Source organism: Carex rostrata, chromosome 34 (assembly GCF_964058835.1).
Source record: "Carex rostrata chromosome 34, lpCarRost1.2, whole genome shotgun sequence".
NCBI classification, from domain to species: domain Eukaryota; kingdom Viridiplantae; phylum Streptophyta; class Magnoliopsida; order Poales; family Cyperaceae; genus Carex; species Carex rostrata.
Window position 1 is genome coordinate 3807586 of NC_135951.1, and position 15592 is coordinate 3823177.

Below are 15592 nucleotides of genomic sequence, written 5' to 3' on the forward strand. Positions count from 1 at the left end.
TGCACAAATAAATGATCAGTAGATTCGAATGAACCACAAAAATGACATGATGTATTACCCACCCAACCTCTATGAGTAAGATTTTCTTTGGTCAGAAGTTTATTTCGTTTGAGAAGATAGAGAAAAATTTTGATTTTCAAAGGAATTTTGGATGACCAAATAGATGTAAATTCAAAATTAGGAATACCTCCATTTTCAAGCCATATATAATAAGAATGTACTGTGAACTTACCAAGAGAAGACCACCTCCATAACAAAGTGTCATTTAAAAGGGCCGGGGTTAAGCCTACAATTATTGAAATGAGAAAGCAGATTATGCCACTCATGAAAAGTGACACCTGTTAATTGGCGGTTGAAAGAGATATCTAAAAAATCATGTTCGAAAGCCTCACTGACCAACAAATCAGGATCTCAAGCTATAGTAAAGAGAGTTGGATATAAACAAGCTAAAGTATGTTCGGAACACCATATATCTTTCCAAAATAAAATGGTAAGACCATTACCCAAAGATCTGACTAGCCCAGTATTGACTACATGGGCACCCTTTAAGATACCTCTCCAAAAAGGAGAGCAAGTGGAAGAAAAACCTGTGTGGCCATATTTAGACAGAACTATTGATTTCCATTTACAACTAATATTAGGATCCTTAAACCGTACCCACCATTTAGCAAGCAAATACTGATTAAGGCGTTTGAGATCAATTAAACCCAAACCCCCCTGTGATTTACTTTTACAAACAGTTAACCATGAAACCAAATAGTATTTTTTTCGCACTGAATTACCCCCAAACCAAAGAAATCTCCGTCTTAATTTATCAATTCACAATCTAATTTTTGCGGGCATAAGAAAGACGGACAACCAATAAATAGGTATGGCAGACAGGACAGAATTTAAAAGTGTTACTCGCCCCCCATATGACAGAAGCTTCCCTTTCCAACCTTGAATGCGAGATTCGATTTTATCAATGATAGCTTGCCAATCTAACATATTAGGTTTTTTAAAATGTAAAGGCAATCCAAGGTAAGTAATAGGTAAAGATGCAATTTTACAACCAAACAAATCTGCCAAATGTAGTCCTTCTTGATCTGTTAAATTAAATGGTACCATTTCTGATTTTGCATAATTAATTCGCATACCTGAAAGATTCTTAAAGGCAATCAAATGTAATTTAAGGGCCTCCACCATTCGAGAGTCAGCTTGAAGAAATAATAAAGTATCATCTGCAAATTGTAAGTTCAAAACTGGACCAACATTGGCAAAATTACCAATACTAGATATAAACCCTGCGGCCTGGATTTGTTGTAACGATTTATTTAAAACATCGGCCACTAAATTAAAAAGTAAGGGAGACAGAGGATCACCCTGTCTTAAACCCCGTTTGCATTTAAAATAAGGACCTAGTGTTCCATTAAAATTAATACAAGTTTAATTTTGATATTAATCAAGAGTCACAATACAATCCATTTACGTGATTATCAGACTTGTATCTGATAAATAAAGCGGATATGAATATTATTTTTTTTCCTTAATTTAATTGCTTATTAGAAAAGTAACAAAATTAAAATTAAAATTTGCTTAATGGTAAGCATATGGATTAGAAAAATTTCTTAGATTGTCACTTAATTAATAGTGTGTTCGCATCTGTGCACGACTGTTTATGATGCAATTTCGCATTCATTTTTTTATATTCAAACCCTATAAATTTATTCTGGTGCCAGCACCATGCATAATAGTAAAAGGTTAATTAGAGCATAGAAGAAAAATGGATCACTATAACGACTCATTAGGGAAAAAATAGTGGTCAACTTCTTTCTAACCATACATCTCCCTTTAACTATGAGATGAGCACTCTGTGAGAGAAAAACCCATTCCACTATTGCAGTAGATGAGCACTCTGTGATAAAGCAATGCAACATCTCCCTTCCTTGCATGTTTTGATATCAGGTCGGGCATGTCCTAGGGTTCGGATCTAATAATTGGGCTCTGGTAACTCTCATGACTTATTGTTATGGTCAGTGCCAGACGACTTGTACTACCAGCACTAATGTAGTGGATGGATCACTAATATAGTGGGTGAACATTGAGAACAATATTTAGTTGTGAATTTCTTTGTTTGTGCAACATATTGCACAAAGGAGGAGCTACTGTATATTAGCGGTGGGCAACTGCCCACTCTTGAATTTGGATAAGCAAGCTTAAATCTCAATATATTTGAGTTTTTGCCTACTCCAAATTGTAAATTTAACCCACTCCTACAGTGAAAAAGGTGCAAATGTATTCTTCTTAACTCCAACATAAGAGACACGGCCAAAAGTTTTATTAATATTCAAAAAAAAAAAAATTGAATTCTACATCCTGTTTGAAAAGATTTTAAAATATGCTAAAACCGCAATTTTATTTCACAGTTTGGGGTCAACAATCCGCAAATTAAATCCATGGTATTAGTCCCTCGAAAACTGTAGAACAAATCCAAGGTTTTGGGAAACCGAATTTTTTTTTGCGGTTATAGGGTAAAGGTCTTAGGCTTTACCGTGAATTTAATTCACGGTCAAAACCGCAATTTCATTTCATCTGACAATTTTGTTAGAATCAACTTTTTTTTTAAAAAAGAATGACCACAATATTTTTTTATTTTTATTTAGAAGTGACTGATGACTCAAAATTAGACTACTAACTTTTAGTATATAAAATATATACTTAGTTACTCTAATTCTACTCTGTCAGATTACAAGCGCATAATCCTACTGTGTAGTAGTGTCAGGTGTCGATCCATAGGGATATATCTATAAATATTTAACAACTTAACACTAGTCTAGGTTCTTCGGTTTGTTTGCGTGTGCGTAACTTTTAATAATAATAGTAGTAAAGGGTGATTTTACAGTTTACTCTGGCAGTGGTATAAGTGGAGATGCTAATTGCTGTAAGCTAAAGAATAGGGAGCCTCTAAGATTTTAGATGAAATTCTTCTCATTATTTAAAAATATATTTATGGCACTCATCTCTACCTGCATATGACCTTCTGTCACTACCGCATACAGTATAGACCACCCCGCAGATAGAGCCGCATATCTGTATTGTTATTCCCTATGGATGCCTTGGTTCGATTCTATGCATATTTGAAACGTTCTCCGACTCTAAGGTTGGCTTGTGGGGAACAATTCAGATTGTCACAATATGTAATATACAAATTAAGCTACTCACACTAACCTAATTAATTACATTCTCCTATTACTCGCTAAGTAATAACCCCAAACCATACTCATTACAAGTAATAAATAAATTCCTAATTATAATTCGAGATGAGATCTAATCTATATCCTGTCATGGAAGCCCGCTAGGTTTTAACCCTAGTCTTTGAACCACTGCCAAGCCTCGTTAACCAAAGTGTTTATAGTACTTACTTGTATCCCCTCTCATACTGAGGTACAATGACTTAGCACCTATTGGTATATGGAGGACAATTGCATATAGTAGACAGAACTATGTATACAATGACATATTTTAATATCATTCAAAGAAAAATGAAATCTCAAATAAACATAAAAGAAAAATAAATATAATAAAAATATAATATAGAATTCATTACGTCCAAACCTTAGAGAGAAGAAGCTTAGCTAATCAAAGCCATGACAAAATAAAAGAAGTACAATAAGAAAGACAACCTAAAACCTAGAGAAATTGGAAACCTCGACTTTCTTAGATGATGCCTTCTTCTTCTGCCTAGGACTTCGAGAGCTTTCCCTTCTCCAACTTAAGAATTTACACACACAATTCTACTCTAATCAATGGGCTTACACAAGTGAAACATGCACACTAATTCCTGTTACATGAGGGGTTATATAGTAATCCTAAGGGTGTAGCCATAGAGAGACCGAGATTTCTATAAATCTTGTTGAATAAGATTTCAACAAGGTTTATATAATGTACAATTTTTTTTCAATGATTTAAAATTCCTGACGAAGATTTTAAGAAATATTAAAATCTATCTGAAGAAGATTTCAAGAAATATTAAGGTTATGCTCCACAAACAATGACGTAGAGGAAGGGAGAAGAAAGGGAAGGGAAGGATGAGCGCTAATTTCACTCTCGCTACACCCAAATTTGGGGGTGACAAATCTCACAACTTTTGTATATCGAACTTTAGTAATGGATTGGACAACTTGATTATGTAAGAGAAATAGAGCAGGTACTAAACCGTAAAAGAGAGAGAAGAGAAATAAAGAGGAAGAAGACCTCCAGGCTCCAGGAAGAGGCGTGAAATTAATGTCTTTATATTTTAACGGTTCAAAATACAACCAACAGAACAAGTTCGACTTGCTTATATCGAAACTAATATAAGATCTGATATCAGAAGATCATGAAATAGTTATATCAGTTAGAACATACGTTCCGCTAAAATAAGTCATTTATCTTCTACGGTATGCAGTTACCGACCGATATCAGAAAATTGAGACTATTTACTATTGGTAAGAAAAGTCAGAACCTATATAAGAAAATGACAACTTATTTACAAACTTGCCACCACAGCGTTGGTCTATCAGTTTCAGATCAAAATTAGTTTAAACCGAAAGAAAATGGGCATTAAATATCCCATTTTTGTAGTAGTGTGTCAGTTATCAAAGTGGAAACCCAAGATATTAAACGCATTACTAAAACCAAGAATATAAAATAAAATAACTGGAAAGAAGATGACCAATTGGCAATCTTATTTTGTGAAAATAAAGACCGGATTAAGCTCCTAATCTTATATTAATTGATTAATTAAAAATACGATACAACCAAAAAGTATGAAAGTGAGCAATGAGTATTGAGCGTACAAAAATATAATAAATGCTACATTTTTGATAATATTTGACCAACCAACTCAAAAGTAAAATAAAAATTATATCCAAATATCCGATTTAATCTCTTTACATAATATAAAAATTAGAGCTCCATTTCATAGCAAATTATAGAATTTGGAAAGCTGAGATTGGAATAAAAAAGAAGAGATGCGGTCTATTCATCAAGTCTAGAAATTCCATTATCACATTCAAGTGTGCCTTGCTAGTCTAGAAATTCGCAAGTCATTTGTAGGTCAACACCACTTCCTTTATCACATTCAAGTGTGTTAGGAATCAAAGTGGAATAACACAAAAATCACAATACTAATTAATACTACCAAGAAAATATCAAAAGTGTTTTCCTTGTTTTTTCTTTTACATTCCTTCTCTTTTTTTTTTTTTTTTTTTTTGAAAGGTTCTTTTACATTCCTTCAAATCAAATAACTGGCCTACAAGATGATGACAAATTGCAATCCTTTTTATTGTTTTGCTTAATAAGATAGGAAGAGGTCAGGCTTCTAATTTTATAATTTATTGATAAATTCAAAATAGCCAAAAAAAACGTGAATTTTTCAATGATGTTTGAGCAACAAAAAATGGAATAAAAGTTTAATCTATCTTAATAGTACTTCACTAGTCAACTGAAAAATAGAATAAAATTGTCTTTAAAATTCAATTACATCTCTGTTCATAATATGAAAATTAGATGAAACTGTTGTCTTATAATTAATTCCAGCTCCATTTCGTAGCAATTTACAGAATTTAGAAATATAAGAGACACGGTCTACTTTCATTTTGAAGTCTTCGTCATTGCGATCTAGACTGGAAATATGCAAGTCATTTGCAGGTCAACACCAAAATATAGTTCTGTAATCATGCTATAATTTTTATGAATTTTTAAAGTTAGTTGGGCAGATACCACTAACAATATTTTTATTAAAAAAAAAAAGTATTTCCAGAGCACTGAATGTACGATAATATAATCATTGCAGCACCAACCATCCGAATATTGTGTCCTTTTAAAAGCATTGGGATCTTTAGTTCTGTAATCATTCTTGCTTTTAAAAGCAATCAAGAGCGAATAATTTATGATTCACTTGTAATTAGCTAATTAGAAAAATGATACAGATTAAAAAAAACTAGCTTATTCATAACCATATGGATTAAAAAAGTTAGTTGGGTTCTCACTTAATGGGGTGTGTGTGTGTGAGAGAGAGAGGTAATTCGCATTCATTTTTATTCATTACCCAATAAATATAGATGTTTAAAGATGATTGTGTGCTGATGGCAAGAAATAAGCTACAATATTTTGTTGGCCAAAGATGCATTAGGTTTTGTCGTCGAGGTGCCAACACCATGCACATTAGTAGAAGGTTTGAGCATGGGATTACCTCACTACTACAAAAACACATTTACTATTACCCTTTTACCATCGGATGTCCTTTGACACAGATGGTATATGTAACTAGTGACAGCACTGTAATTACTTTGAACTTTTTATAGATTGCTCGGTCTAACCAATCGATGTCGTTGATAGCCCCCCTCGTTTGCCATCGGTTCATTTTGTCCAACAGTTGGTAAAGACATAAATTACACTATCGATTGAGATAAACCAACCGATGGTGTTATGGGTGTGTGTGAATGAAAACTGCTTCTTTGTTTTAAAATGATTATTATATGGATTTTCAGTTGATAATCAAGACAACACACCACCTATCAGACGACTAAAATTTACATATGTAAAAATAAGATTATGCATGTACTACAAATAATATGAAAAAAAAAAAAAAAAAAATCAATTTTTTTATATCTTCTATGGCCAAATAATACTTATAATTGTTAATTTTATAAAATTTCATCATTATTTGCCCTTTCAACGTGTGCTAATATATATGGACTGCTCATTTTGAGCTATGGATGGTCGATTTAAAATGAATTGATTCCAAATTTGATTTGAAATGATTAAGGAAAATCATTGAACATAACCAACATAAAAGTTATGTAGTTTGATTATATCTGAGTTTCGATTCAATGTGAAGTGTTTATAGCCCTTCGATATTTCAATATTTCATCAACTTGATGGATAGATAAATGAAAATAAAACTTGATTAAACTTTGGTACAATACAATGAATGTGATGCTCTGTAATTTGAACAGTTTGATCAGATCGACCAACAGACAATATACCTATGTGTGTCTTCATTAACTCACACAACTTGAGTTCATGTTGCATGTTTACGTATATAGAATATAAGTCATAAACTCTTAGATTTATGTGAGTTAACGAAGACACACATAAATACATTACTAAAACCAAGAAAATAAAATAAAATAACTGGATAAGCAAATGACAAATTGGCAATCTTATTTTTGTAAAAATAAGAACGGATCAAGCTCCTAATCTTGTATTTTATTGATAAATTAGAATAAATATTACATTTATGATAATATTTGACTGACGAACCCAAAAATAAAACAAAAGTTATCTCTAAATATTCAATTTTATCTCTTTACATGATGTGAAAATTCGAGCTCCATTTCATAGCAAATTACAGAAATTAGAAAGCTGGGATTGGAATAAAAACAAAAGAGATGCGGTTTACTCAAGTCTTCATCCGACAGGAAAACAAGAGCAAACGACCTGAAAATTTGCAAGTCATTTATTGCTTTTAATATAAATAAAAAATCTCAATAAAGTCCGTCTACGTGATTATTAGAATTGTACATAGATGGATAAGTCGGATATGAATATTTTTTTTTCATTCATTTATTAGCTTATTAGAAAAGGACACGGACTTTAAAAAAAAAATAGCTTATTGGTAATTATGCATATATATGAATTAAAAATAGCTAGCCTTGTCATTTATTTCGCATTTCATTTTTATTCATAACCCCATAAATTTAGATGTTTAATGATGATTGTGCTGATGGCAAGAAACAAGCAAGAAATTTTTTGCCTTCAGGTGCTAACACCATATATATATGCACACTAGCACCATTTATTCTTGATTTTGCATAAGAGAAAAAAATGACTCCTCTTGTTACCGCACGTCAATTGCTTTTAAAGTTAGCAATGAAATTAAACCAAGCCCAGATGGATCATTATTGTAGTAGGTACAGCACCACAACAACAACTTCCGTACTATTTATATTTAATGCAACGACTCAAGAGGAAATATTTTGGGGGTCAACATCTTTCAAACCATACATCTCCCTTTCATTATAAGAAGAGCACTCAGTGAGAGAGAAACTCATTGCACTCAGAAAACAAATCATGGAAAGCTTGCTCACTATTCACCTCCTCTTATGTCTCTTAACCTTATCCTCCTTTTCTCTCGCTACCATAGTAACCAACAGTAAAACTGATCGATCAACACTTCTCTCCTTCAAGTCCCAAATACATGATGACCCATTTGGAGTCCTCTCCTCATGGAACGAGTCACTGCACCACTGTCAATGGCAAGGGATCTTGTGTGGCCGCCACCATCCTGATAGAGTGACTGCTCTCGTTCTCGACTCCAAAAACTTGTCAGGTTATATATCTCCATCTCTAGCAAACCTCACATTTCTCCAAAGGATGAGTCTCTCTGATAATCAACTGAGAGGAAGCATCCCAGTAGAGATTGGATACTTGGGTAGGCTACGTTTTCTCAACTTGAGTAGCAATTTTCTTGATGGTAGCATTCCATCTACTCTAAGTAATTGTTCAAATCTAGAATTCATTTATTTAAGAAATAATAATCTCCATGGAACCATACCATCTAATTTAGCGCAATGCAAAGAATTGAAAATTATCAGTCTGGGGAATAACTTCCTCACAGGAGGCATACCATTGGAATTCGGCCTCATCCCACATCTGCAAGGATTAGGACTGTATGGAAATAATCTCACAGGATCAATTCCTTCCACCTTGGGCAACCTTAGTAGTCTAATAGATCTTTATCTTGACCAAAATAATTTGGATGGCGATATTCCAGATAGCTTAGGCAAACTTACTAATCTATCAGAACTTCAACTTTACAACAATAAGTTCACTGGTTCCATCCCACATACCTTAGGTAACCTTACCGAACTATCACTTCTCTATCTTGACCAAAATAGCATTAGTGGTCACATTCTGTCTAGTTTGGGCAACCTTAGTAACTTACAACAACTTTATCTTGACGAAAATAAATTATATGGTTCCATCCCACATACCTTGGGTAATCTTCCAAGTTTAATAAAAATGGATCTTTCCGAAAATATGTTAAGTGGATTCATCCCTGATGAAATCGGGAAGCTTCAAAACCTCCAGTTTTTTGGCATTTATCAGAACAACATTTCGGGTAAAATACCACACTCCCTATACAACCTCTCAGCATTGTCTATTATGGAACTTGGTAATAACCAGCTTGATGGAAATCTCCCTTTCGATATGTGCAATGCTTTACCAAACTTGAAATATCTATACCTCTATTACAATCAACTCCAAGGACTGATCCCTCAATCCATATCCAATTGTTCTGCTCTTATTAAAGTTGAATTAGGAAATAATTACTTCAGTGGCGAGATACCATCTAGCTTGGGAGCCTTACAAAATCTTCGAAGAGTTATTTTTGGTATTAATCAACTAGAAGCCAAGAGTACACGTGACTGGAGTTTCATGGATGGTTTGACTAATTGTACTATGTTAGAAACTTTAGATCTTGGAGACAACCAACTACAAGGAGAATTTCCTAGTTCCGTAACAAACCTTTCTACTAGTCTTCTTCAACTCGGCTTCAATAATAACCCCATTTCAGGAAGCATACCAGCAGAGCTTGGAAAACTCAATAACTTAAATGTGCTTGACCTAAGCGGAATGTTTCTTAGTGGCAACATTCCAGTAGAAATTGGTAATCTTTTCAAATTGGAAATGTTATATCTGAGCACTAACATGATTTCAGGCCAAATCCCATCAACATTTTCTAACCTCACCAAAATGATCCGGCTATATCTAGAAAATAATTTATTAGAAGGGAGTATACCACCAGAGTTAAGTAACCTGAAATTCTTAGAAATCCTGAATATTTCGAGTAATAAATTGGTAGGAAAAATTCCCAAAGAAATCATGGGTCTTCCTTCTCTTTCCGTTAGTTTGGACTTGTCACACAATTATCTAACTGGCATCCTGTCACCAGAAATTGGTAACTTGAAAAACCTACAATCAATTCATCTCTCAAATAACAAGTTGAGTGGAGAGATTCCTAGCACAATTGCTGGATGCCAGGTTCTTCAGTCCCTTTATCTTGATAGCAATCTGTTAAGAGGAACAATTCCATCCAGCTTGAGCAAACTAACAGGGCTGCAAATCCTTGATGTCTCTAACAACTCATTCTCTGGTCGAGTCCCTGAATTCCTGGCCACAATGAACTTACAATATTTGAATATTTCTTCCAATAATTTCGAGGGAGAATTACCAAAAGAAGGAATTTTCAAGAATGCCAGTGGTCTAGATGTAAGAGGAAATCCAAAGCTTTGTGGTGGAGTGCCTCAAATGCATTTGTCACGCTGCATTTCACAACCTTCCAGACAGAGAAATCACTTTCGAAGAAACATGGTGCTCATACCTTCTATTGTTGGTTCTTTTATTTGTATAACTGCAATCATTTGCTTGGTAGTGATTTTTTATACTAGAAAGAACCCTCGAAACAAACCACAATCTGATAAAGGTTTGAAATATGGGTTAGAGCCTATTTCATACAACGACCTTCTTAGAGCTACTGAAAATTTCTCCCCGAATAATCTAATTGGAAAAGGTTCATTTGGAGAAGTTTACAAAGCCGTTATGAGCTTCGAGAATGTGATAACCGTTGCGGTGAAGGTGCTAAACCTTGAGAAACACAGTGCTTCTAGAAGTTTCTTTTCTGAATGTGAGGCATTAAAAAATGTGAGACACCGAAACCTTATTAAAGTGTTGAGTTTGTGCTCTAGCATAGACCACCAAGGTAATGATTTCAAAGCTTTGGTTTTTGAATTCATGCCAAATGGTAGCTTGGCCACATGGTTGCATCTAAATGCATGTACGGATCGGCCATTCAGAAGCCTCAGCTTCATCCAGAGATTGAACATTGCATTTGATGTAGCGACAGCACTAGATTATCTCCATTACCATTTACCTGCACCAATCGTGCATTGTGATCTCAAACCTAGTAATGTACTTCTGGATGATAACATGACTGCACATGTGAGTGATTTTGGATTAGCAAGGTTTTTGGTTCAACCTGATACCATGCCTTCTCAATCAATGTCGAGCACTGGTGGAATCAAAGGTTCTATTGGCTACATTCCTCCAGGTATATATAACAAAGCTTATTATTTGAGTAGTACTTTTTTTAGTATGCTTTTGTACTAAATTTAGGGCTGTAACTATTAACTTTTCATTGTCTAGAGTATGGGATGGGTGGTCGGCCATCGGTAGAAGGAGACGTCTACAGCTACGGTGTTCTTCTGCTTGAGATTTTCACTGGAGTTAGTCCAACCGATGAGAGAATCAAAGATGGTTTGAGCCTTCAGAAGCAAGTTGAGATGGCTTTCCCTGACCAAATCATGGACATAGTCGACCCTAAATTATTCTCTGAAACAGATGGAGAACACAATCTATATGCACCTGAAAATGTCTATAGTTGTTTGGTATCAGTGATTCAATGTGGGCTTCTGTGCTCCAAAGAGTCGCCAAAAGAGCGCATTTCTATCAAAGATGTTACCAAGAAGTTGAACTCAGCACGAACAAAGGTGCTTAGGCCATAGAGATGGAGAATAATAGGATCAAAAAAGAAGAGGAAGGGATCCACTAAATATGTATTATATGTAAAATTGGGCAATGGTTGTGGTAATTTATGGTGTTGTAGTATATATGTTGTAATAATGAATTGGTGAAAGTAACAGCTAAAATTGATATGATTTTTAAAACAATTTTATGAATTTTGAAATAAATTGAATTGAACCAGGTTCTAATTGGATGATCAGAATTCCGAACTAAAAAATTATTCAAAAACCGTGGCGGATCTGTGTGGGGATGCACCTAGCTACTATCTTCGAATCTGGATCCTCTGCATTACCTCACCATTTGAGTTTCAATCTAGACTGTCTGATCATAATCCGGATCAATCCCGTCAAACTTTTAATGCACATGGATCCTTTGAGATTCGTGCTAATATGTAATGAATGGATCCGATTCAAACAAAAAAAAAATGTGTCTTAGGTGATATGAATTCCTTTCTCTTCTTTGACAGTGGGCCGGTGGCCTGACTGAGAATCAAGGCCCAATGAAAGATTCTCAAATCTTAAAACACATGATTGTTGTCACCTTATTGTCACGTGGCGATTGTAATAACAGTAAAAAAAATGTCTTATTGTAGTCGAAGAAAAGCACCACGTGATTGTAGATATCAATGTATAAACACTTTATTTATTCCAGATTAGATATGCATATGATTTAGGTGGGCAAAAATAAAAATAAAAAATTGCAGGAAGGACCTTTATTTTATTTTATTTACAAAATATGTTAAAGCTTTTTTTTTAATTATCAAAGCAAGATGATTTACACTTTTTAGCAATTGGAGATGCAAAAATCAGATAAAATAGATTTAACAGCAAATGATCAAGCAAAAAAGAAAATTTCAAAATTCCAACAGAAAATAAGAAATTTCCAATTGAGCTACTTTATTTAATGAACTTTACATTTTGGCTGATTTCATTTGAGCAACATAACAACACTATTTGGGTTTTATTTCTACTGATTTAAATAGCACAACCTCCAATTAAATAATTAATTGTATGTCAAACTAATTTGGAGAGAAGTAATATCCCAGTTACAAAAGTAATTTCAAATTATTGATTTTGAATACCCAATTTGAAATTTGTTATGATAAACCATCATGTAAATTTAACACTAAGATATTTCTGATATTTTCATGCAGCGCACTAAGCATATGCAATGCTATTTTGATTCTATAGCCTGTGTGATGTACAATGTCAAAAATGCAATGTTAGAAAGCGTAAATTGACACAACTTTTAAGTAACACTGTACAATTTGTTAAATCATCTCCAAAACAATAATATATTTCATCAAATTCCACCTAAACTACAACCTAGTCCATTAGATCTATCAACATAAAAAATAAAAAAAAGCCACTAATTGCCTCACATATCCATTTCAAAACAAAGATTATTTGATAGGAGTTGACGGATGCGAAGATGCTACCTGCTCTTTATCCTGCAAACAATTAAAATAACACAAAATTCATACAAAATTTGAATTAACTCAAGTGTTGTAGCCCATAAATATAATTTAAATTATAAACAAATTAATAAAAATTTTATAAAAAAACGTGAGGGATCTCCTTTCCTTGGTTAGACTGCTAGTTGTTTGCAAATTGGCTATGGTACTATGCATAGCGCACATTGGTCCGTACTATGGATCAATATGTTCGTTTTCAAAATCCAAACAGTCGATATGAACTGTTCAAAATGATCACCATATAAAAATGTATGTAGAGACTAAATTTTACTTTTTTTAGAATTTTTTTCACTATTTTATTTAGATAGGTTGACATCACTACTTTTAAATGCTCAAGAATCTTTAGATCAAGTGATTTTTTACCTATTTAAAAAATAGTAAAAAAAATCTAAAAAAAATGTAAAATTTGATCTGCATGTACATTTTCATATGGAAATCATGTTGAACGGTACAGATCGCTCATTTGGACTTTGCAAGCAAAAAAATTGATCCATAGTATGGACCAATCAGCACTATGCATCACTTAAATAAAAATGTATTTAAATAAATAAATAAACAACATAAAAACTAAAGACCTGAGAGTGAGGTGTATTGGCTAGTGCCATCTGCTGTTGCTGAAACTGGTACCAATGCTGCTGTTGTTGCTGTTGAACTTGCATCGACTGCTGCAAATACATCTGGTATACATTTGCTGGTAATACATAATCTGTTGCTTCTCCTGTAAAGAGTTGTTGCTAGGCGAGGAATGATCTGACTGCAACTGATTTTGCTGTAAAACCTGTTGCTGTAACTGATGTTGCTGTAACTGGAGGCAATAGTACATCTGTTGTAGTTGGTTTTGGTTGTGTTGCCACACCTGAGATGCACACACTTGCCCTGATTATACGCCTCCATTCTACCATTTTTTTTTTGTTAGTTCAACTGAATTCAGTTTATATGAGTAGGCGTCTTCAATCAAAAAATTACAAGCACCCATTACTAGCATGAGCATTCCCTAAACCCTAAACCCTAAAACCTAAACTCTAGAGATCAGACCAAGGTAATTTCTCCAAGGGCCCTCCAAATTTATTCCTCCTATTGTTCATCACACCTCTCTAAATTTCTAACTCAAATCACTTGTCTAATGAGAACATAATATAGTTTTCACAATAATTTAGATGGAAATTTTTAAATTCACTCTTGTCAACTAAAAAATGAGGGTTATAGGCCAGAACTTCTGTTAAATTTAATCGTAAGGAAGCTTTTGTATTAAATTAACCCTTCTCTATTAAAGGATACATGTGATTTTACATTTATGGGTTGTAAAATGAGGGCTATGAGCTATATATTCGCACAAGCATGCACATGTGACAAATAGACTCTTAAAATAAAAAATAAAAAAGTAAAAAAGTACAAAATGCACAAAAACACTGACCAAATACTGTGCCAAGTCTCCTGTAGGAAATGTCTGATATGGCGGTTGTGAACTCTGTATTGGATTATTAGATTTTGCCAGGTCTGGATTCAAAACAGGTCGATCTTGACCCAATTCCACTTCTGACTTCGAGCAGTCGACCTGAATTGGGCTAGCAGGCCTAATTGGGCTTATTTGCAAAGACTCGTCAACTCAAGTTTCGGGTCTATAGTTTCAGATTCTGGATTTGCTCTTACCAGGTCGGTTTTCTCAACATCACTACTATAATCGATACTGTTATTGCTAGCAAAATTATTATCAGGTGCAGGAATAGGAAAGTTGGTTTTTGATTCTGGATTTTGAGTTTCCTTCAGTACTATTGATTCCGAATTTGGTTGCAAAATCACCTCCTTTCCTCCTTGTATGGCCTCATTTTTCTCTAATTTTGCTCTTTTATTGCTAGTGGAATCAGTTAGGGGGAATGCATTTCGTGATTCCTTCGGAAAAAGTACACAGTGGCGGGCCCACGCCTTTCTGATCTGTGTGGGTTTTCCATAGAGGTCTACAAACTGTTCGCAAAAATAAGATTATCTATATTATGAGTGTGAGACTATGGTACTTTAAAAAGCGCACATTGATCCGATTACCATAATTTTGAGTTACCACCATAGTAGGCAATATCGGCCGATACCGATCCGGATCGGCCGATACGTATCGGTATCGGCCGAGTCCGATCCGATACCGAGCCGATACTGATGGTTTTTCTGTTTTTGGTCCGATTTATGCTGTTTTGATCCGATTTATGCTGTTTTGGTCCAATACCCAACTACCACGTAGCAGTAAAAGATTTATATATGCTGCCAAGTACCCGTGATTAAATAGAACTCCATATAAAAAGGTTCAGAAATGGAGAAGGGATGTGAAATTGAGTAATATACGTCTCCGTGAAAGACAATTTGATATAATACACACAAAAAGGAGAAATAAATTGGGAATGGAGCGACTAATGCATCTTGTATTTTGCCATTACAATATGCGTCTCCGTGAAAGACAATTGAGAAGAACACAAGATGACGAGTCCAATCAGATAATTGATCTTGATCAAATATTCCACG

At 34.1% G+C, this 15592-nt stretch overlaps 1 protein-coding gene across 1 annotated transcript; it reads left to right on the forward strand.

Annotated features, from left to right (window-relative positions):
* The first annotated feature begins 8097 nt into the window (after positions 1-8097).
* LOC144548767 (receptor kinase-like protein Xa21) lies at positions 8098-11739 on the forward strand. The gene is made up of 2 exons (XM_078297480.1): positions 8098-11137; positions 11233-11739. The coding sequence occupies exons 1-2, from the start codon at positions 8098-8100 to the stop codon at positions 11589-11591; spliced, it is 3399 nt and encodes a 1132-aa protein (XP_078153606.1). The 3' UTR covers positions 11592-11739.
* The last annotated feature ends 3853 nt before the right edge of the window (positions 11740-15592 follow it).